Source organism: Toxotes jaculatrix, chromosome 3 (genome assembly GCF_017976425.1).
Source record: "Toxotes jaculatrix isolate fToxJac2 chromosome 3, fToxJac2.pri, whole genome shotgun sequence".
Taxonomy (NCBI): Eukaryota; Metazoa; Chordata; class Actinopteri; family Toxotidae; genus Toxotes; species Toxotes jaculatrix.
The window spans coordinates 29,590,777-29,613,883 of record NC_054396.1 but is presented as its reverse complement, the minus strand read 5'-3'; the positions used below and the strand labels follow the sequence as shown (position 1 = coordinate 29,613,883).

At 43.9% G+C, this 23,107-nt stretch overlaps 1 protein-coding gene across 1 annotated transcript; it reads left to right on the top strand.

The window, feature by feature from the left end:
• The first annotated feature begins 226 nt into the window (after positions 1–226).
• LOC121179799 (ubiquinol-cytochrome-c reductase complex assembly factor 1) lies at positions 227–12,258 on the top strand. Its single transcript, XM_041034842.1, has 9 exons — positions 227–423; positions 1,401–1,508; positions 2,705–2,812; positions 3,919–3,991; positions 5,130–5,187; positions 5,338–5,446; positions 8,936–9,013; positions 9,505–9,618; positions 11,262–12,258. Exons 1-9 carry the CDS (start codon positions 349–351, stop codon positions 11,394–11,396), a joined length of 858 nt encoding a protein of 285 aa, XP_040890776.1. The 5' UTR covers positions 227–348; the 3' UTR covers positions 11,397–12,258.
• Positions 12,259–23,107: the final 10,849 nt, after the last annotated feature.

Here is a 23,107-nt window from a genome sequence, read left to right as displayed (position 1 = left end):
AGATTATACGGAGATCATTGTTCTTTGTTTTGAACAGACTGAACACCCTGGTAAAATACTTCAGGTCTGATAAATAAATAAATAAATGAATAAATAAATAAATTAAGAGAATGAAATACACTTTAAAACCCAGGATCAATAACCGCTCTCCACACAAGCGGACCGTTTCTTCGCTGAGCTCTGTTTTCCGGCCGGACAGGACTGGCTGCCGGACAGATTCCGTTGACATTGCTGGGGAGGCGGAGGCGGAGGAGGAGAGCTGTTACCAAACCTGAAGGGTCTGCTGAAGGGAGCCGCGGTTCGGTGGCAGCCCGGTCCTCGCCTGTGAGTTTAGGGTATCGCGGAGACATGTATCGGCGGCCGCTGCAGTCCGCCGTCAGAGGCTTCATTAACGGGACAGCGTCCGGAGCCGCCTACCGAAAGGTAATCACGTTAGAGCTAACGTTAGCTTAGCCGCTAATTGGATTTGAGCTGAAGTAAACTAACGACACGTTACGAACCGTAACGAGAGCCGGTGCCTCAGTTTAAGGCTGAGAGCGAAGTGGGAGAAAAGTTGGGAAAACAGCCCAACCTAAACACCGCTGTTAGTTTAATGAGATTAGTCACCTGTGTGGGTCATCACCTGGTTTGTGCAGGTGAACTTGACCGTGCAGGTTAACCGCTAACTGGCGTTAATCCCGGTCAACGGTAACGGTCAGAGAAGGACTGACCAGGCTTTGATGGACACATGAAGTTCACAGATCTGGTTTTACCTGAGGCGTACACAAACATAAACACCTGGAGCCATGTTTTATTGTTGTTATTCAAATATATATATATTTAACATTAACATCTCATCCCATTAGTGTCCCATTCACACGGTCATACGACCAAAAACATTCATATCAAAGATGATTTGTCCAGTTTTAAAAATTTCACCCCTGAGTCGTCTGCTTTGGGAGTTGTATCGTTTTCCCATCGTCGTTTCCCGTCTGAGGACTAAGCTCCTCAGAGAAGGCCTCAGCTGAAGCCTGGGTGGGTACCGGTGATATGTCAGTCTGCAGGGGGCTGTGTGAATAACAGGGTCAGGATAAGTGACTGTGCCACGTACATTTGAACATGTATGAAAAACCAGAGTCCAAACATGTTCCAGCCGCAGTCAGGACCAAAGCATGTGGCTGTGTCTGCGTCGCACTCACATCTGCAGCAGTTTTCATCCACTTTTTCTTCAGTTTCTTCTGTCCAGCTGTTCTGTGGGACTTCACGAGTACCATCGTTCAAACTTCATATCTGTTTAATACTGTGTGTGTGTGTGTGTGTGTGTGTCTCACTCTCTCAGTGCTTAATCTCATGTTCTTCTCTTTACTCTCTCTCTCTCTCTCTCTCTCTCTCTCTCTCTCTCTCTCTCTCTCTGTCTCCAGGCATTCGATCAAGAAGCCTGCTTTGCGAGAGCTTTAGCAGCTTGCCAGCTGGCCAGAGTCTCCTCTTCCAGCTTAACACCATGTCGGACTCTGCACATCACCACACAGGTAACGTGACAGAGGAAGGTATTTAAAGCCTGTATGCTGGGTTGTATTTACGATCATCAATCTTTTATACAAAGTCTGTGTTACTAACTGTGTGAGGTTTACCAGGTCTAATGAAAGAGTCAGTCAGCCAAAGGTTAGACCATTCAAACCTGCATGAGTTTCTTTTGGTTCATGTAACCTGTTTCACTGCGATGCAGGAAATAAATCCCTGATGAGTGAAATCAGGTCCAGAGCATTTCACATACACACACACACGCACACACACACACACACACACACACACGCACACACACACACACACACACACAGCAGTGAAGAATGTCATGAGAAGGCCTCAAAAAGGCTGAAGAGTCTGAAACGTTGCTAACAGGCACAGAAAATCGTTAACACCTGATAGGACAGAGTGTCTCAGAGTCTGTGACCGAGACAGGATGCACGTGTAGAAGGCTTCAGGGACGAAGACGTCTACATTGGGGAGTAATTTAGGACTAATCTGAAAAGTGTTTTCTGTCCGCCAAAATATTTTCCAATGTTTCCAAGACCTGTTTTTTTTCTTTCCCAAAAACCCAGGGGGGTCTGGTCTTATAATCAGGGTTCTGTTGTGTTTGGGTCAGTATACTACTTCCTGACCGCGCTGCGTATTGAACACAGACACTTGCAGAACCGTCGGCTGGTTTCATAGTTCAGCAGAAAACATCATTGCATGGTTGCTGTAATGAAACTGCAGCTCGGACCACATGCAGCTCAGAATAGGTCGGTATATTCATTTACTCAGCAGCTGCACTCGCTCAGTAAAGGCCGTGTTCCCCAGGTGTGTGTCGTCATACAGCAGGTTGCGTGTGTGTGTGTGTCAGTGAAAGTGTATGTGGTGCTGCTTTAATGAGGGTGATACAGTTCATACACGAGGAATACTGAGCCTGTTGTAGGAGCTGTTTATTCTGGTGCTTCTCTGCCGGGGTTATTTTCACCTCCACCTTGTCTGTCTCAGTTTTCCTCACTCTTCTTCAAAAACACCGCCTGTCTCATTTTTCTGTCCGGGCCCCTCATCTTTCCCTCCTTCCCTCTTCCTTCTTTCTTCCGTCTCCCTTTCTCTTGCATCTCTTTTTGTTACCTCTCACACTTCTCTCACCTCCTCCTTCACCCACTTCTTCATCGCCCACTCACTGTTTTCTGTTTTTCTGTCTCTTGTCCTGCAGCTCTGTAATGTGAAGGAGACGCCCCAGCACACAGAGGAAGAAGTCGGGGCCTTCACAAAGCTCATTGAGGCCATGGGCTTCACAGGACCCCTCAAATACAACAAATGGGTGAGTGACAGAGAGAAGGGGGGAGGCAAGGCTATGGAGTGAGGGGGGTGGATGGATGGATGAAAGACAAAGTCCCTGATACACTCCCAAAAATAATGCAGACGTGGACATCAGGAAGGACAGTGGACACATAAGTAGATCTGTGCTTGGTTATACAGGGTGTCTTTGTATGCAGAAGTCCACCTGAGAACTGAACTGACCCGAGTGCAGCGTTAAAATGCTGCTGCACCTTTACCCTTATTTAACCTGTTGGTTGAGTACAAACATGTCAACAACAGCCTGGAGGGAACATCACAGGGCGGGAGGCTTTGGTTTAACACGCAGGGCGGAAACAGAGAGACGGAGGAACGGGGATGGAGGTGGGGAGGATCTTCCATGCTACACAGCGTCTGCATCTACTTTAGTTTATGGGATTTATGCCGTAGTGAAGGGACTCCTTCTAAAGGGAGTCAGAGTTGAAGTGAAGACAGTTTTCTGTCATTATAAGTCAAATTAGATTTATTTACTGCTCAGATACTTTATTTACTTGTGTTGTTTCATATCAGTAGTTTTTAAACACGGTCACTATGGAAAAACACTCTCTTTGTGTTGCATTATTTCTTAATGATCAACTGATTATTGATTGTTAACATGTCTAATAGTCAATTAAGGGATTTGTAGAAGTTTGAATCTGTAGCCTGAGGAGATTAAGTAAAAGACCAAAAGTCAAATGAAATCATGAACACGCTGCTAATATTGTTCAGGACGTCCGTGTGTTTCCGTTACATCCAACATTTCCCACATCACTGCAGCACAAACGTTTACAGACATGGCAGCGTTTGGTTGTGTGGGAGGTTTTGGCTAAAGAGTTGGTGGTTGTGTGTTTGTGTGTGTGTGTGTGTGTAATGTGAGGCTTCGCTACAGTTTTGCGTGAACATTTACACACGTCTGACCTCATGTCCTGTCTCTGCTCAGAGGTTTGTGTTGTTGTTTTCTTCATACAGTTAAATCTGTGTGGTGGCAGCACAGCAGGAAACCACAGCTGTCCACAGTGTTATGGATGTGATCAAAGACACAGACGTGTCTTCAGTAGATCCATAAAATCCATTTGTCTTTTGTCTTCACAGAAAATCAAGATTGCTGCCCTGCGCATGTACACGTGCTGTGTAGAGAGAGTCAACTATGACGAGTTCTTTGACAGTAAGTGTGGCCTCAGCATCACATCAGTGTATGGTGAAAAAGGTTTGCTTAGAGTCCCCACCCTCCCAACTCCTCCTTCACCATTTCCCACAATGCAACTGAGCCGTAAAACTCCCTGCAGAGCAGTGTTCACAGGCTGAGTGGTTCTGCCTCTGATGAGCAAATGAAGCTTCACGCGTAAAATCTGTGGACTGACCCTTTAAACAGTGTGTATATTGTGGGATGTTGAACATTTTATGAATGCGATAAAGTGAAGAAGTATTAGATTTTTGATTATCACTTATTTACTTGTTATCAGAAGACTTTGTTTAAAGAATCAGTGATTCCATGAACATTATAAGACTCTTTCAAAATAAGAAAATAAGCTTTCAAAATAAGAGGAATGTTGACGGTGAGTATGTTTTGAAGGCAGGAGAGAGAGTGTTTAGATCATACTGCAAATACGCACTGAGAAAATCTCTGGATTTTAAATGACACGCACACACACACACGCGCACACACACACACACACACACACACACACACACACACACACACACACACACACACACACACAGAGTTCAGTATTAGCCCTGCTCCTAAGGTGTTGGTATTTGTCGCGGTCCAAATAGAGTTGGTGAGCGCTCAGGGACGCTGTCACCATCTGCCTGACAGGTTTATTTGACGCTTTACAACTTGGCACACAGAGAAAAACACAACACACTCTAATATTACTCACACACTTGGAGCCTGCTGCATTATCATGCTGCATTTTAATCCTGCTACCATGGCAAAGGCAGCACACGTGTGTTCTGCATGCAGTGTCCCCTGATGCTTCAGAGATGTGGGGCTGGTTTCTCAGAACTGGTTAAAGTCTGCTGATCTTTGATAAAATGAGGCTGATCGTGGTTCACAGGCGGATTAAAACACGTCGTGTGGGATCACATCACAACTGTTGTACAATGCTAAACTAAAGAATGTAACAGGAGAAATAATTGTTTTTTAAATTGGAACAAATGACTGAAAACAAAAGCATTTAATGGATCGATTGTGTGTCTGCCGTGCTGCAAGTGTCTGGTGTGAAGGAAGAGATGGACAACTGGAAACAGGAGAGTTGTGTGGCTGTGTTGTAACACTTAGTGTTTTGTGTTTGTTTCAGAGTTCTCCCTCCCTGACACACTCAACTCCTGGTTCCTGGTAGCACAGCTGCATGTGTGGTGAGTCACACACACACACACACACATACGGATATATATATCCGTTAGAATTCTGGGTGACAGACGACTGGTACTGTGAGCGCCCCTGGGACATAAAACAGTCCCCATGCCTGTTACTCCCTCATCATGTTTGACTCCCTCCCCTGTCAGGATGTGTTTGGTGCGGATGCGTCAGGAGGGCAGAGCGGGAAAGTACATGTGCCGTTACATCGTCCACTCCATGTGGGAGGATGTAGAGCAGAGGAGCAAGATCATGGGGGTAGGTTCTGTGATGTGTGTGTTCATATGTGTGTGTGTTCATATGTGCTTGTCCTTGTTTTAGCTTCTTACATAGCCTCGTGGTAATAATCAGGTCAGTGAGTCCACATGGTCACACAGCATCACTCCCACCATAAACACATACTGTACATTCCTTACACATACAGACTAATGCACCACATGTCAGTGATAACATACAGGGTTTCCTAATTATAGCACCCTTCACCCACTGTCTCTGTACCAGTGATATCATGTGACAAGAAATGCTTCGAGATGCAGTAAATCACAGCAGGTGGAAAGAACGTCCACAGTGTCCACATTAAAAACATTAGTGTTTGTTCATCTGGCGATCGATGAATCCACAGCAGTGAATGTTTAACTGTTCGGTTCATAAGCTGCAGTAAAACATTTCAGTCAGGTTCTGGGTTTCTCAAATTTAATCAACTACGGCGACAAATAATTATTTTCACGACTGATTATTTTCTCTGTGAATCGTTTTGTCTGTAAAACAGTGAAACAAGGTGACGTCCTCAGACGTCCCGTCATGTCCGACCTGAAGTCAAATCGTTTTGATATCAAACAGAGAAAATCAGGAAATTCTCAGTTTGGAAGCTGGAAAACGGGAACGCTCAGTGAAAAACGAGTGGAATGTTTGTCACTCAAAGATGAGCGTAGTTTGTTTGTGTTCATACAAACCTCTTATTTGTGAGAAGTATTGCACAGATATTCCTTCCATCGGTGTGCGGTTGCAGCAGTAGAGTAAGATTTTGTCCCGTTAGTTTCCACAGCAGCTGAGTTTTCTCTCGAGCAGTGTTGTTCCTCTGCATCCACACAGCTACACAGGAACGAACCAGCCAGCTTCCAAACTGGTTCTCTGCCTGAAAACAACTAAATGTCATTCTGTTAAATAAATATTCATTATTTCAAAACATTTCCGCTTTGGACTGATGCAGCGGTGCATTAAGTTTTATTCGTGCCATTGCATGCTACATAGGATGCAGCTTTTGTTTATTTAAAGTTTTACATCAGCATAATTGTGCCAGCAGTTCTCGAGCAGAAAGTGAAGCCAAATCCCCGGAGAGTGGGCCTGGCTGCGGTCACCGTGTCCACAGAGTTGGTCCTCTATTCTTTGTCAGTGGAGCAGCTCCAGGAAGTGTCGCTCATTGACATCACAGACTTAAATCTTGGCTTCGCTCACGTGTAGCTTTCAGAAAGAGTTTCTGCAGCTCAGGTTATACTGGAATTAACTCTCAGGGTTCATAGAGGGAGAACATACTGTAGCTGTTTGTGTGTTTGTTTGACTTTTTTAAAATTTGATAGAATAAGATGGATTAAGAAAATAAAAAGTGCCTCCATCTGCCAGCACCAATGTACCTGTGGCCATTTTTATTCACCTGCTTCTCAGACAGGACGTTTAAGCTTTTCTTCTCCACCAGTCGCTGTGGTTCGTTTTATGTAATTTACTCTTTAGTGAGCAGTAAATTCATGTCCAGTTACCAGCCAGACAGGACACTGACACAAACTACAGTCGTTAACTGTCAAACCAGAACCATGGACAGAGAGAGAGAGAAGTTTATGTATCTACCTGTCTGTCAGTCTGTCTTTGGGCTTGGGGAGAAAATCAAGTTCAAGTGAAGTCACGAGTCTTTGGTGTAAAATTCAAGAGTCCGGTTTTGTTTTCCAGTCCAGTTTTCACGACAGACCAACAAAGGAAATGCTAAATTAACTGTACAGAAAATCAAAACTCCAACGTAACACAAAGTGTTACGTTGTTACGTTACGTTAAAACTATGATCATGACCATGATCATACAACCAGTTAACGAATCACTGATCATTTCTATGTAAAACCAAATGATAAACAGTCGAAAAAAGAGAAAAAGGAAAAAATTACTAACATGGAAGGAAAGTAAAACAAAAGAAGATTTTGATAATAAACAGGAAGCCTAACCTTTGACCTTTAAAGGACAACTGGCTAAAACTCAGTGAAAGTCAAAGCACCAGCACACTTCGTACGTATAAATGTGTTTTTTGTTCTTTTCTAAAAGACTGAACCTTGAAGATCACGTCGTAATATTTTCTGTGCTGGGAAAGCAAATTTTATTTAAACACAAACATGTGTGTGTCTGTGTGTGTGTGTGTGTGTGTGTGTGTCTGTGTGTGTGTGTGTGTTTGTGTGTCTGTGTGTGTGTGTCTGTGTGTGTGTGTGTCTGTGTGTGTGTGTCTGTGTGTGTGTGTCTGTGTGTGTGTGTCTGTGTGTGTCTGTGTGTGTGTGTGTGTGTGTGTCTGTGTGTGTGTGTGTGTGTCTGTGTGTGTGTGTCTGTGTGTGTGTGTGTCTGTGTGTGTGTGTCTGTGTGTCTGTGTCTGTGTGTGTGTGTGTGTGTCTGTGTGTGTGTGTCTGTGTGTGTGTGTGTCTGTGTGTGTGTGTCTGTGTGTCTGTGTCTGTGTGTGTGTGTGTGTGTGTGTGTGTGTGTGTGTGTGTGTGTCTGTGTGTCTGTGTGTGTGTGTCTGTGTGTGTGTCTGTGTGTGTGTGTCTGTGTGTGTCTGTGTGTGTGTGTGTGTGTCTGTGTGTGTGTGTGTGTGTGTGTGTGTGTGTGTGCTCACACACGTTTCCTAATCGAGCTCTACATCAGCAGCACATGTATTTTTACAGCCAGGACCAGTGATTGGAGTCGCTCTTAGGTTTCATGCTAATTGTGGTAAAGAGCAGTAAAAACATTGGTCATTTTCTCCGTGTTGGTAATTACTGCTGCAGCCAGCTGAAACCAAGCAAACCTTCTGTCCTTTGATTCACCGTGTGCTTCCTGAACCTGGGCTGCTCCTCGGCTTCGTCTTCAGGGCAGATGGCTACAGGACAGCCGTCAGATTCAGCTGTAGCTGTGATGCATTTTAAATAACGACCGCAGGCCCCGGCTTTATTTAGCAGCATGTAGGAACAAACTGAAAAGTTTTCTGAGAAGAAATTAAGGTTGAGACGAAGGTTTTCTTGCACCGGACACTTGCTGGCAGCGCTCCCTGTGGATGGCAGCGTCCACTGGTCCACTTCTGTCTTCCAGACTGAAATATCTCAACCACTATGAAATGGACTGACCTGACATTTTGGACAGATGTTCATGGTCCCCAGCTGATGAATCGTGATGACTGATGATCCTCTGACTTTTACTCCTTCTCCACCAAGATGCTTTGTTCATAATCTCTGGGCAACTGTTGAATAGATTACTGTGAACTGTGAGACACATATTCGTGCCCACGTCAGGATGAATTGTAATTGAACCTTTGTTGTTATTGTTGTTTGTGATAACTGCTCCATCTAGCGCCACCATCAGGTGGGATTTCCAGTTTGTCCTGTGTAGTTCCTCAGCACTGTGTCTGAGTTCAGCCTCACAGAGCTGCTAGCGTAGCTGTGTTTATTCTCGTTCACCGCAGCGTTGGATTGTTTTAACGTGTTTCTGCTGCTCGTCACTGTGATTTTCTCTCTGACTGTGATGTAGATCGATGCCATCCATCGAAAGGAAGCAATGAAAGCGATGACGGAGACTTTCTATGCTGCGATATTTGGATATGATGAGGTGAGAAACTCACAGTTCAGTTCCTGACACGTCTGAATTTTAGGCTTCGCACTGTAAAAATGTTCTTTGATATATCATGGACCTGAATCCAGTGTTTATATTCAACAGTCCTGGTAATGTGGACATGAGCTGCTCTGTATACACTACTGAGGACATTCAGATAGAAGACATTGTGTTTTAGTGTAGTAATTAAAACAAAGTTCAGCCACAAAGCATGTGCTACCTGTGGAACTGAGCGGGAGCACAGAGGGAATCGATTCAGCGTTAAACACATTAGTGTAAAGACAAATCTCCTTCATTTGACTTGTTTTCATTTCTACAGTCAGAGACTCACAAACAGCATCACAGGGGCTGATTTTTAACCTGGAGACGTTCGTGCTCACACATACAGGAACATATCAGAACCTTCAGTCTCTGTGGAGAACGAACAGAACGAATGATGTGTGCGCCGTGGTAACGCAGGGTCAGTAACACGCTGAACGTGTCTGCAGGGAATCCTGTCTGATGACTGCGTGCTGGCTGCAGCTCTGTGGAGAAACCTGTTCAGTCGCCAGTGTGAAGACCCCAGACAGCTGGAACTCATGGTGGAATACGTACGCAAACAGGTGTGTCTCCGTGTCCGTCTCCTGCACGCTCACCTCTCTCTGTATTTATATTCATGGTTCAGGTGTGTGAAGTGTTACTGTGTCATCTACAAACACACGTGATGCATCACGGCTTCTCCTCTTCTTCCTCTGTGATCTCTCTGGAAGATGAACATCTGTGTGGTTAGTTTGCACATTCAGAGGAGAAACGAGTGGTTCAACCATGAAAAGATCAAACGAAGAAAAAAAAAAAATCAGTTTCAACTGAAACCATGAGTGAAACCTTCTCTCCTGTTTGAGCAGTGCTGGAAGGAATAGTCAGATAATGTCAGACGGAATCAGAGATCATATATTTGTGTGTATTCACAGTAGAATGAATGCGTTTACTCCTGAAACTCCATGAAGAGTTAAGACCTCCATACTAAAGTACGATTTTGAAACCAGGAATTTTAATTGTAAACTCTGAAGTTACATGTCATTATCGGGAGAATTTGTCCGGTGCTATAACCCGACACTCTGCCTCTTCCTCACCTCTTCCTCTCCCTCCTCTCTGTATATTTTCTTTCCCTCTGTGAGATTGAAAACCTGGTTTCAGAAACACCTGCAGGCCTCCATCTGCTGCTGGGGCCATATGGTCCGGGACCCGCTCTCCTTTTACCCTCGCTCTCTTTCATCCCCTCTCTGCAGCTTTCGTTTAATGATTGTGTCTCACTGTTTACGTCACACTTCCTGTTTCTGCTTCGCTGCTCTTTGCTTTTTTTGTCTCACTCATCCGACGCGTCCACTTTTCTGTTTTTTGCTGATCTTATTCTCATGAGCTCAGAAACATGTGGACTGAACAAGCCTCAGCTGGATGAGACAAACAAGACCTGACTGACACACACACACACACACACACACACACACACACACAGTCAAACACACAAACCTGCTGCTGACCTGGCAGGTACGAAACACCCAACACCTCAGATTTTAGTAAAAGCTGATAAAACCTCTGTACTTTTACTTCAGTAGGAGGCTTTACTCATAATGCAGAATTTCTACTGTGTGTTTCTACTGTGTGTGTGTTTCTACTGTGTGTTTCTACTGTGTGTTTCTACTGTGTGTTTCTGCTGTGTGTTTCTACTGTGTGTTTCTACTGTGTGTTTCTGCTGTGTGTTTCTGCTGTGTGTTTCTGCTGTGTGTTTCTACTGTGTGTTTCTACTGTGTATGTGTTTCTACTGTGTGTTTCTACTGTGTGTTTCTGCTGTGTGTTTCTACTGTGTGTTTCTACTGTGTGTTTCTACTGTGTATGTGTTTCTACTGTGTGTTTCTACTGTGTGTTTCTACTGTGTGTTTCTGCTGTGTGTTTCTGCTGTGTGTTTCTACTGTGTGTTTCTACTGTGTGTTTCTGTGTGTTTCTACTGTGTGTTTCTACTGTGTGTTTCTACTGTGTGTTTCTGTGTGTTTCTGCTGTGTGTTTCTACTGTGTGTTTCTACTGTGTGTTTCTGCTGTGTGTTTCTACTGTGTGTTTCTGCTGTGTGTTTCTGCTGTGTGTTTCTGCTGTGTGTTTCTACTGTGTGTTTCTGCTGTGTGTTTCTGCTGTGTGTTTCTACTTTGTCGTCCTGATACTTTATTGAAGTAAAAGTCCTCAGTGCTTCGTCCACCCTGCTGCTGTGTGCAGATGCAGTTCATTGATGCTCTGGACGGGGAGGACCTGCTGCTGACGGGGGAGGTGAAGTGGCGCCCCCTGGTGGAGGAGAACGCACAGAGCATCCTGAAGGTGGTCACACCCACATATAACGACACCGGACTGTGAGACGAAGAGACAGACTCCTGTGTCCTCTCATCCAAAGTCTTCCTCTGATGTCCTCTTCCCTCACCTGCATTCACGTCTTTCTGACCTCTGTAATGTTTGGTTCTTTCTTTCTCCCACCTTTAATCATGTGACCTTTTCCCTCCTCTCTCTCTTTACTCTTCTCTCCCCTCCTGTCATATAAGGTGGGATTTTAAATTTGAGATCTGTTGCTGTAGCTTTGTCATCCACTCCTTTATTTCTCTTTTTTCTCCGGTTGAATTCCCAGAACTCAGCCTTTTCTCCTCCTCCTCCTCCTTTTCTTCTCCTCTGCGTCAGGTTCAGGAGGAGCAGTATAACCAGGGTAGATAGTCAGGTAGTCACATGTCAGTGCTCGTATGCCCATCAGTCCAAAGGCTGGAAACACCGTGCGTCATCGTCCTCCATCGTCGTCCTGTCGGTTTTGAGAGCCAGACTGAGAGAACAGGATTCTCTGTATTTATATTTTTCTCATATTTTGCCACGTATGCCACACTGTTTATTATAAAGTATTTTGTGCACCTCTGTGTTTACACTCTCCTCCTGCAGAGCTGTTAGCTCAGACCTCTGACACTGTTAGCTGACCTGAAAATACTGGAAACAAATGAAAGATTTCATGTGTTGATGGACCTTCTCTGTTTGTCAGAGGTGTGTAGTTAAGCAGCTCTGCTCCTGGACATCAACAGTCTGTAAGTCTCTGACTGGCTCTCACGATGCTCTCAGACCCGAACAGGAAGCTGAACCCTCACAGACCCAGACGTCTTCACTGTATTAAAAACAACGCGTTGTTTTTTTTTTGGTTTGTTTTGTTTTTAAAAAGTGAATTAATAAAATGTTCTCTGGAAAAAACAACAACTGAGCCTTGTTTTGTTTCATAAAAACAGGAGCATGAAAGCACATTTACTGTTTCCACTGATGTTTATATGTGTAAAAATACAAAGTAGCTCAGAGATTGGATCAGAGTGTAGCTTTGAGAATATTCTTTAGTTTGGAAACTTCAGTCTCCGCACAGGTTTTTATATTTCACTCTCAAAATGACGATCTAACTCACAGGGAAAACCCTGTGAGTTAGATCGACTGAGTGAGACAAACTAAAAATCCTCTCGTGGACTTAAATCACCAGGTTTGTGTTTGTAATCATGTTGCTCATGTGTCAGTGTGTTATATGAACTGAGCTGTAGGATGAAGTGAACTGAACTTTCTGCTCAGTGTTGTTTCTCTCAGACTCAGGATGTGGCCTGCAGATGGCGACAGACTCCACTTTTTAAAGTTCGCCAGTCACTGATCCTGATGCAGCTTCTGCAAGATCTTCACCATCTGAGACAGCGTGGCTGGTACTGTGTGTGTGTGTGTGTGTGTGTGTGTGTGTGTGTGTGTGTGTGTGTGTGTGTGTGTGTGTCATCATAGAAAAATGTGATCCTGGAAACACCCATTGTTGTGGGGAGAGCTGGTTTTGAGGACTCTGGCAGGTCTTTTCTCACCGTGATGGCGTCACAGCTGTGAAAGATGCAGTCACAGAACTGTACAGGTGTGTCACTGAGATCAAAATGACTTTATCATTTTTCCAACAGGTGATGATCCTGGACTTCACTCAGGTGATCTCTGTTTATCTAATGACAGCACCTGTAATTACTGAGGTGTGGCCTATTACAGGAGGTGAGTACTTTTATATAATTATATAAAACACAAAATGTTTAGATCAGTGTGTTAAAAAATAGCCACATTAAACACACGTGTGATGAACATGAACACATCTGAGTTGTAAATCCACTGGAACATGGCTCCGTGTTCAGCCCGGTGCATACATCACGTGGTGTTTACGTACAGTGCCATGACCTCACTGTGACTTTTTATTCATGTGCTCACTGATTTACTGCTGTATTTATTATAACTAAAGAGTTATTAGACCTGCCTCCTCCTCCACTGCACTGCCTCTCTCTGACTTCTTGTCTTCTGCTGAATGAAATGTAATAATTTGTCCTTTGTGGCTCATGGAAACATTTCCCAAAGTCTGGAGCTGAACCGGTGAAAATGACGCAAAGACGCGAGTAAAATACCGACTTTGTTTCATTTGGTGTCGGTCTCTGCCTCAGTGATTTTCACACTCACTGGAAAAAGCCTCGCCCTGTTTTTGTTTTCTGTCTTCATGCTTCAAACCTCTGAAACTCACACTCGGCTCATGTTTACACTCAGAGAAAGAGAGAAACTTACAGCAAAGGGCACAGAAACAGTCACTGCAACTCAAAAGAGATTTATTTTTTATTGTGACTTCCAAAATCTTACACCTCCAGGCGTGACAGTCGGCCAGAACTTCATATTTAAACATGTGAGCACTTATGGATCAAAGACAAACATTCAAAGAGGAGAAGTTCTCAGACTCTTCTTCCTCTCTGACAGTAACATAGACTGCTGTGTTACATTGCTTTGGTGTCTGAGAATCCTTCAGGTTCACAGATCTGTTTCTCAAACTGAACTTCGCTGATCGTAGTATATACAGATCGGATTCTGTCTTTATTCATCTGACTTGTTTTCGTCTCCACACTCCTGCTTTTCAGAGGGAATCATTGTCACATTTTCAGATGGATGGGAGGTCTGCGGTAACACAGTGTCTCCGTGACGGGACACAAAGCTGCGAAACAACAGCATAACGTGTTAAATGTCACTGAATTTGCTTCAGACAGTCTGGTGTTGTTGTGTTTGGACATTTGTGTTGTTGTGGTGTCCTCCCTGCGTCCTTTCTTGGTAAATTCAGCCTCTGATCAGTGTTAGTTTCAGATTTAGTGTCAGATGGTCTTCATGCCACGTTCAAGGCCTTTTTACTCAGTTTAATTTAACTTTGTGCTGCTCTGTGCAGGAGGTGCTGCGCTGTGAAGAGACGAGTGACAAGCTATTGTATGCATTCACACGGAAACCAGTTTTTCTAAAGGGATGGTGTTGTTCCTGGCCTTGTTCTCTCATTTTGCGTGTGTCTGTGTGTGTGTGTGTGTGTGTGTGTGTGTGTGTGTGTCTGTCTGTGTGTGTGTGTGTGTGTGTGTGTGTGTGTCTGTCTGTGTGTGTGTGTGTGTGTGTGTCTGTGTGTCTGTGTGTGTGTGTGTGTGTGTGTGTGTCTGTGTGTGTGTGTCTGTCTGTCTGTCTGTCTGTGTGTGTGTGTCTGTGTCTGTGTCTGTGTGTCTGTACATGTGTTTCTCCTGAGGTTTGATCTGATAACCTTCCCAGTTCTTCCTGCCTCAGTTCAGGTCAGGTTTAATCCCATCAGAAAACCCACAACATGCTCCTGCTAATGTTTGTGAACACATGTAAACATGTGAGCATGAGCCAAGTTATTCAATCAGCACACACACACACACACACACACACACACACACACACACACACGGACATTAGTTAAACCTGTTTGTTTTATACACAACTCAAGTCATTGCTCAGATAATAAGAGTAAAAATCAAAGTGGCTGCAGCTTTTTTACGTTTTTACTCAGTAAATCATTAGTTGAGTCACAGGGTTAGCGTTAGTTAGAAAACAGATTCAGTTAAAACCACAGAATGAATCACACTCAAACATCTGGTTGTTTGCGTGCAGCTGTTTACCTGCAGCCACGTTAGCAGCCGCACTTAGACAAGTCCTAGTTTAGCATGTTAGCACGCTAACATTTGCTAATTAGCACTAAACACAGAGCACAGCCTCGGCTCAGCAGATAAGTTCACAGCGTTTGCATTGAGAGGAGCTGTTTTCCAAGCAGGAGGCGTCTGATCCATTTGTGTGTCAGGACCTGAACTGGGTCATCAACCAGGTTCCATTATGGAGGATCCCAGGTGACAGAGTCAGTTTCTGGCATCTGGGTCACACACTGCAGCAGGTCAGAGAGCAGGACGTTCAGCCAGCTTTTACTGTTAATCACCAAAACATCTCAGTGCTTAAAGGAAACGATCATCATCTGCTCTGTGATGAAAATCTGAACGTATACAGACAGAAATCAGTCACCTCCGACCTTTGCTCTGAAATTTAATGCTGCTTATTAAATTCAGCCTCAGATTTTGCATCCAGTGTCGAAATTTGACCCTTTTTAAAATGTATTCATTTAAGAAATTCAATAATTGATCTCAGTGGTTTATAATGAAAATATGTAAAGTAAATGTGCACAGTTAGAACAAGTTTGAACAGCCTGAATTATCACATGCTGCAGTCACTGATGAATCTGTGTTTTTCACTGTGTTTCTGCTCCAGGTGACATTATTAAGACCGACACTGCACACCCAGAACACGCACACACACACACACACACACACACACACACACACACACACACACACACACACACACGCATAAAGGAATCAGGCTCTGGGAAAGTGGAAAACCGTTGGTCCCCTTCAGTGGATAATGTGAGACTCTGACTTGTGCTGAACCTGCTGGAACAGGAATCCTGCAGGTGACTTCACACGTTTCTGTCTTTCTGCTGATGCTTCTCTTCTCTTCTCTTTCTGTTTATCTCCAAGTCTCTTTTTCTCTTTGTATTCTTCACTGAATGGAGCTGAGAGTTTGTGTGGCCAGTTTCTCTGTCATGTTTATACTCTCACGCCTTCGTTATGCAGCCATATGACAAGCCTGTAAAACGCCTCATTTAAATAATTCTTTGAGGTCCAACTTAGTAAAATTATCCTTTTTAATTTCCCAAAAAAGAGAATAAGAAGAAAAAGGTGCAAAATAATAATTAAAAAAAAGTTATGTACACAGAACCTTTTTTCTTCTTTCTTATCCCTTTAATCATATCATGACCCTGTGGATGTATTTGGTGACCCTTTGGAGGGGTCGACCCCCTGGTTGGGAACCACTGGACTAAAGTAAAGTAAAGTTGAAACCAGCTCCATCTGGAGCAGCTACGACAGTAAAATGCTGCTGAAGCATCACTGACTCAGATCAGTGATCTGATCAGTTAAGATAAGAACAAGTACTTTTACTTTTGACCCTGAACTTTTACTTAAAGATCATTTTGAATGCAGTTCTATTACATTAATGGAGTATTGTATTTTTCCATTGTTCCTCAGTAAAGAATCAGAGTACATCAGCGCGTTAGCACGGCTGTAGTCCTGTTCTGAACTCATTATCACAGCAGCAGGTGTGCGCTCAGTGTGTCCATGCCCTCCCTGCAGGGCTTCACCTCCTCAGCTGCTCACCTGCCAGCTCCATCAGACTCAGGTACGTTGAAACGTTACAAAACTCCTCTTCATGTCTCCACACGGATCCCTCATACACCACGCTGCAGAAACTGCAGCTTCAGTGTTTGGTCTTTTAAAAGACCAGCTCTGTGCAGGTGTTCACATGTTACACTTATCACTGCACAGTGCACAGGACAAATCACGAAGGAAGGAAAGGTCTGGAACGTTCCACCTTTCAGTTTTTAAAGAGCCAGAATTCTGTATTTCTGAAATAAAAATGAAAACTTTGTTCTCCACACAGCTGTGGTCAGTCCACAGACCAGAAACAGACCAGTGTCTCAGTCATGTAAGGAACAATGAAAGTGAGCAGCTCTGAAACAGCCATCTGCCAAATGACATGATAAAATATTATATGACTTTATGTAAAACGCAGGTTTTTATTTGACGTGGCAGCTGTCAGGCTGGCAGTGTGTGCTTACTGTGTAATAACTGGTTTAATATTCTAATCATATTCACACTGCTGGGACACTTTTTAGCACACTGTATTCAAAAATCAGCTCATGACTCAGTCACTCAGTGCATCATACATTTTCCACAGAGCTCATGTTTTCTGCTCAGCGTGTGAAAATGAGTTTAAGCTGTGCAGCTTTGATGCATCTCCCTCTTTATTTTATTCTCTTGTTCTGTCTTTCATGCCTTTGGTTTTTTTTTTTTGCTTCTTTCTTTCTTTCTTCCCCAGTGAACCTGGGAGTTGGGTCTTTAGTTCAGTTTCCATTCATTTGTTTTGTCATCTGTGTTTTTCTGTCACAGGAGAAATGAACATTTTTCTTTTTCTTTCACTCACGTTATATTCCAGAAAAGATGTGACACCTCAGATAACAGTGATTATAATATTTCTCTGAGACTTTGGACAGTCGTATGTCTCGCTGCTCTGTGATGTCCCTCAGTCCCTCAGTGCGTTTGCCAAAGGACAATCGTGATGCTCTTGAGCTCACCCACACAGTGTCCACATACAGGATCCTCTGTGAGGTTTATTTTAATTTCAACCTTTAATTTTGGCCCTTTCCTTTGTCAGAGAGAACAACTTGTCGTCTGACAGTAGTGGAGTCTCACATTCTGTGGTGTGAGCTGTAACCTTTAGCTGCTAACCAGCAGCACTTCATCAATGCAGTTCTGTCAGCTCCAGAGCTGTGGGTGGAGAGTGGCTGTGAAAGTCTGTCTGTGCTCAAGTCAAAGACGAATTACTGTGGAGTTTAAGATCACGTTCTGCCACTACAGACCCCAGAGTTCATGGTTACAGGAAGACGTGGTATCACTCCCGTGTCTGTACAGGAAATATGAAGCTACAGCTGGAGGCTGGTTAGCTTAGCTTAGCATAAAGACACAGCTACTGACTCTGTCCAAACAAAATCCACCTGCTCACACATCCAAAGCTCAGAGTTAAATACTTTACTTCTGAAGGATGAAAACTGAAGTTTAATAATAAATTTGGTTGATGAGAAAAAGGAGGAAGTTGAATACAGGTGTCTGTCTAAGCCAAATCTGTGCGAGTGACAGAAGAAGAACTGGCTTTAACTGGCGTTAAGAAAGGTGATGAGATGATTTTACTCCTGGGCCTCAACTGATTCTCTGACGGAGACATGATCCTGGTTATTACCACACACCGAACCGTCCACTCAACACTTTCTGTTTAAATGACGTGTTTGTTTGAAAATCTCTAATCCTCAGTCTGAAAAGCTTCGCTGTTTGTTTCCAACAAAGAGATTTTAAAATCTCTCTGCCGCCGTCACAGTCCACAATTGTTTCCTGCTTCCCGTCAACAAAGGACAGAGATCAGTGTTTCCTTTATGAAGTGCAGCCATTCACAGAACAGCCGACTGTCTCAGGTTCACACCGTCTCAGGTCCGAGACGACTGCCTCCATGCTCCTTATGTAACGGGCTGCATTCACTTCAGGGTGACGTTGGGGTGTTTGTTGTTGTGCGGAGCTGATCCTACATACACTGCCTCCAATTCAACAACAACAACAACAACACACACACTTATCCAAAATGTCTGCTTCCTTTTCAAGAACATGCACAATGTTCCCATTTAACCACAGAATAGAGTTACAGAGACTGAGCTGGAGGCAGAGAGAGAGAGAGAGAGTGAGAGAGAGAGAGAGAGAGAGAGAGAGAGAGAGAGAGAGAGAGGCATTGTGCGTGTGTGTGTGTGTGTGTGTGTGTGTGTTAGTCAGAGAGGTCACTGGTGGCAGGTTTAACCTGATCTGTCAGTTAGCAAAGGAAGATGCTACTCTAGTGCACGTCACACAAAGACACACCCACACACAAAGACACACAAAGACACACACACACACATATTTGCGTTGCTGTACCTGTCCTTATTATCGCTAATGCATTTCTGTGTAAACAGGACTTCACTGGAACGACGTGAAAACTAAACTGCTCCTGCAAAATAAAGTTCTGAGAGTTTTCCACAAATTTAATCTTAGACCAAGATGTAAACCTAAACGTGGGGATGGATTGTTTCCATCTTTCTGTCCTTGTGAGGACAGTTGTCCAGAACACACAGACAGACAGCAGTGAAAGCAGTGAGCAGTCACCTCTGCCTGCAGCTGCTTACACTGTGGAGCCAAAGAAAACACGCTGATGCAGCAGCTTCTGAACTGAGTCTAACACAAAGTGACGTGAGCGCCCAGCGGAGGGAAAGAGTTGAGCTGTGCTGGAAACGTTGGAGGACCTCGTCTGTGATGGTGTCCATGTGAGCGAACCTGATAATGAAACGTAGACAGATGTGACTCTCGTATAACTTCATCTCTCACTGCACAGCAGAGGAATCACAGGAGAAACGTACTGGTAATGTCTAATGCATTCAGATTCAGATGTCATGTACCATTAACCATTATGTGCCATTAGGAGAAAAAAAAGAGGCCTTTGTGATGAGTGTGCAGACCGTGGCTCGATAATTTGCCGTGGAGACTGACAGCTGGCATTTGAAGCATTTGTTTGATTTCCAGAAAGTGGGTGTTGCCGTTAAAAAGTCCAGGTTTCCTTCACTGAACGAGCAGAGCGGGAGAGCAGACGCGTGGTTCATGGTTTAAAGTAAGATTCCACTGTGCTCACACACTCAACATTACACATGTAACTGAAGGAACACGGGTGAGGTATGGCAGTGATCAGAAAACAGCTCGTGGACCCTTGTTTTCTGCCCCAGCAGGTGGTCAGCTGAATACACCTGGTGCAAAGCTAATCCTCACCAAGCTGCACTTGCACAACTCTGTTGTGTGTTTACGCAGCGTAGCTTCTGGCAGGTAGAAGACTGGAATGTGGTTTCCCTCAGCGCAGACGAGGATGGTTTAGAGAACAAAGCGGTGATGCTAGTCCACTGCCAAACAGCTCGGTAACAAAGTCACTCAAACACTTCACTCATCCTCTGATCATTGAACTGATTTATAGGTTTAATTATTAGAAAACTGCTCCCGTGTGCATTTCATGTGCTGAAAAATAACAATGAACAAATTTCAGTTCCCCTGAAAAGTGGAAAGTTTGTCCAGTGGTTTAGCAGACGCAGAGATTCATCTGCTAAATGTTTTCTGGTGTTTCTGGTTCAGTCAACATGTAAAAAACAATCAGGGATGAAGTGTTTGCTTTGTGTTGTTTTGACATGTCAGATCTTTATCTGGAAACACACAGGTGACTTTGATGATAGTGGAAACATGATGTGCTGATGGTTGGCTGTGCTGTTCGCTCTGATCTGGATCCAGACTAAGATACTGTCCAACTGATTAAAGAGATAAATCATCTTTATCTTTAATGATACAGTACCTCCTCTGTAGCTGTGTTCTCTGTCTGAAATACTCTCAGTGGCCAATTTCAATACACTTACAACATTGTTCTCTAAATCATTTCAGCTGTCCACATACTTTTGTGTGCTGTTGCTCGAGGGCAGTTTTTCCTGCGCTGGTTTACAGGCCTCTCGGTTCCAGTGAAGGGAGAAGTTACTGCTCCAGCATACAATGATCTTTCAGACAATAGTGTGCTTTGTGAGTGCAGTTTGCAGGAGGCCTGTTCCTGTTTCAACATGGCAAAGCCACAAATCCAGGTCCACACAGGACGGTTTTCCCAGTCTGCTGCTGAAGGACTTGACCGTCCTGCACAGAGCCTTTCTACCTTTCTTTTACCTGCCTCTGTTTCCTGTTTCTCTGTCTCTGTCTCTGTCTCTCTCTCTCTCTCTCTCTCTCTCGTTTCTGCCTTTCTTCCGTGGCGTTGGTGAGATCCGTGCGACAGACGTGACTCACTGGTTTCAACCGACCACTGATTTATGCATATGAGCCTGAAAGTAATTTCCATTATGATGAGCGCTTACTGTGACTCATCAACATGACCTCTCCTCAGCACAGTGAGAGCTGACTCACCTCAAACATGTGATCATGAATATGTGATTTATACACCTGCAAACAGGAAACGGTGCCTAATATGGGGACTGTCTTCCATTCATGTCAGATCAATATTAGCCTTTGATTGGTGTTTTCTTCTGTAGTTCAGCCAAACTAACTTTACATGTTTTCAGTTCCAAAGCTGAAAATGAAATGGGGACCCGGCCTTCGCCTTCGCCTGAGCCCTGAGCTTTGGTGGAGTTTGCAGCTCAGACAGATGACGGCAGCCTTTCGTTTGCACCGAAGATGCCAAGAAAATCCTAAAAACTGGAACCACCAGTTTGACTGACGCTCTTACAAACCTGACACTGAGGTGCAACGTGAATGAGCAGGTAACAGTTCAAGCACCTGAAGAAGCCTGAAGCAATAAAACAAGTGAAATAATCAAATGAAGACTTTCTGTGGGAATCAGTTGGATAGAAGGTGGAGCTTTTGTTCATGGAGCCTCCCTCAGTGCCACTCAAACCAAGCTGTGGCCTACATCCACAGCATGTGGGCACAGTTCCAACAACAGGTTAGCCTGCAGTGTAATAGCAGCGTGATGGCAGTGCCTTATCATACTGTAGACTATGCCTTATTTAGCACAGCTTAACCTGCCGGTCCGGTGCGACTCCACCCACCTCATGACCTGCGCAGACAATATGCAAACCAATCACAAGAAGTGTCAGCAGCCTGTTTGCTTATTTAAATACGCCGGAGAGCTGATGTCAGACAGGAATATCTGCAGCACCGAGGCGTCCGGTGCGAGCTCCTGCACCTCACCCTGCTGGGTAAATATTACATCAGACGTTAGTATGAACTCCACACGGATGTTTACGACCAATTACGGACATCAAGCACCTTCCTGTTCCACTTGAAAAGTCATACCTGTAGAGAATGTGTTAAGCGGAGATTAATGTCTTTATTAAAGGATAATACATCATTTATTAATGCTTTATGGATCAGTTAGAAGCCATAAAGACGTAAAGTTCATTAAGGAAACTGTTTTACCACTTATCTTCTCCAGGATCCATTTTTTTATTTAGTGATTTTTACATTAACAGCTGCAGATTTTTTTATGATGAAACATTTATTAACTTAAACATTGAGTCTGATCACGTTTTAATAAATGTGCAAAACTTAAAATAATACAAAAGCAGAGAGAACAACACGGTGATTGGTGAGAGCTGTTTTTATGACACTGAAGTTTCCACCCTGTTGTGTTCCTGTTCAGTAATCATGCAGTTATAAATGTTATCAGGACATTAACAAAGGGTTTTAGCTTTGTCCATTTCTAATGAACCCTCAGCAGAAGTCAGTGCATTGTGAAGATGCTGTGACTGTTTGACCCTCTCTCCTCCCCGTTAACACAGAAAAGCATGTAGGACAAACGAGATCAGATACTTTCTCTATCCATCTATTAATTCTGTCTCATTTCCCCGGGGAGCAGCGGCAGAGATGAATCCTTCTCCGCCTCCTTAAAATACTCTGTTTCTCTGACATCAATACTGAAAATTCACAGTGAACATTGCGGCGAGGCTTCGTTCTCACCGGCCCGTCTTTTCCTAAGAAATGTCTAAATGTAAATTAGTAGGAAAAATCCTGGGGAGGACACTTTGGCACTAATCACAGTGAAACCGGAGACAGTTTTAACTTGTACCAGCCTCCGACTGTTTGCTGCCCGTCAAGCTTTTCATTCTCCTCCAACAGATACACAGTTTACAAGGAGTGCAGCAGCAGACTTTACATCAAAATTCGTGGTAGTTTACAAAACAATGGGAAAAGTAAAAAAAGGCAGCTTCTCACTCTTTGTCCCAAAGTCAGATTTTATCAGATGTAATATCTGAACTGAATCACCTGTATGTTTGCTCCATGAGCTGATGTTTGCAGCTGATCTGTTCTAAAATAAAAACCTTATGTGAGACGTCTCAGAATGACTGAGGCTGAAGCCAACAGGTGCCAGAGAGCCATCATCCCGGCTGCTCAGCTGACTGACATGGACAAGTTTAGATTCATGCTTTATGAATATGAAGTAAGTTTATTTATATTTCCACAGATCATTTTCAGGTGTGGAGTCTGTTACCTGACGATGAGCTCTGAGGGAGTTTCACTCTGACAAATGTTTGCACT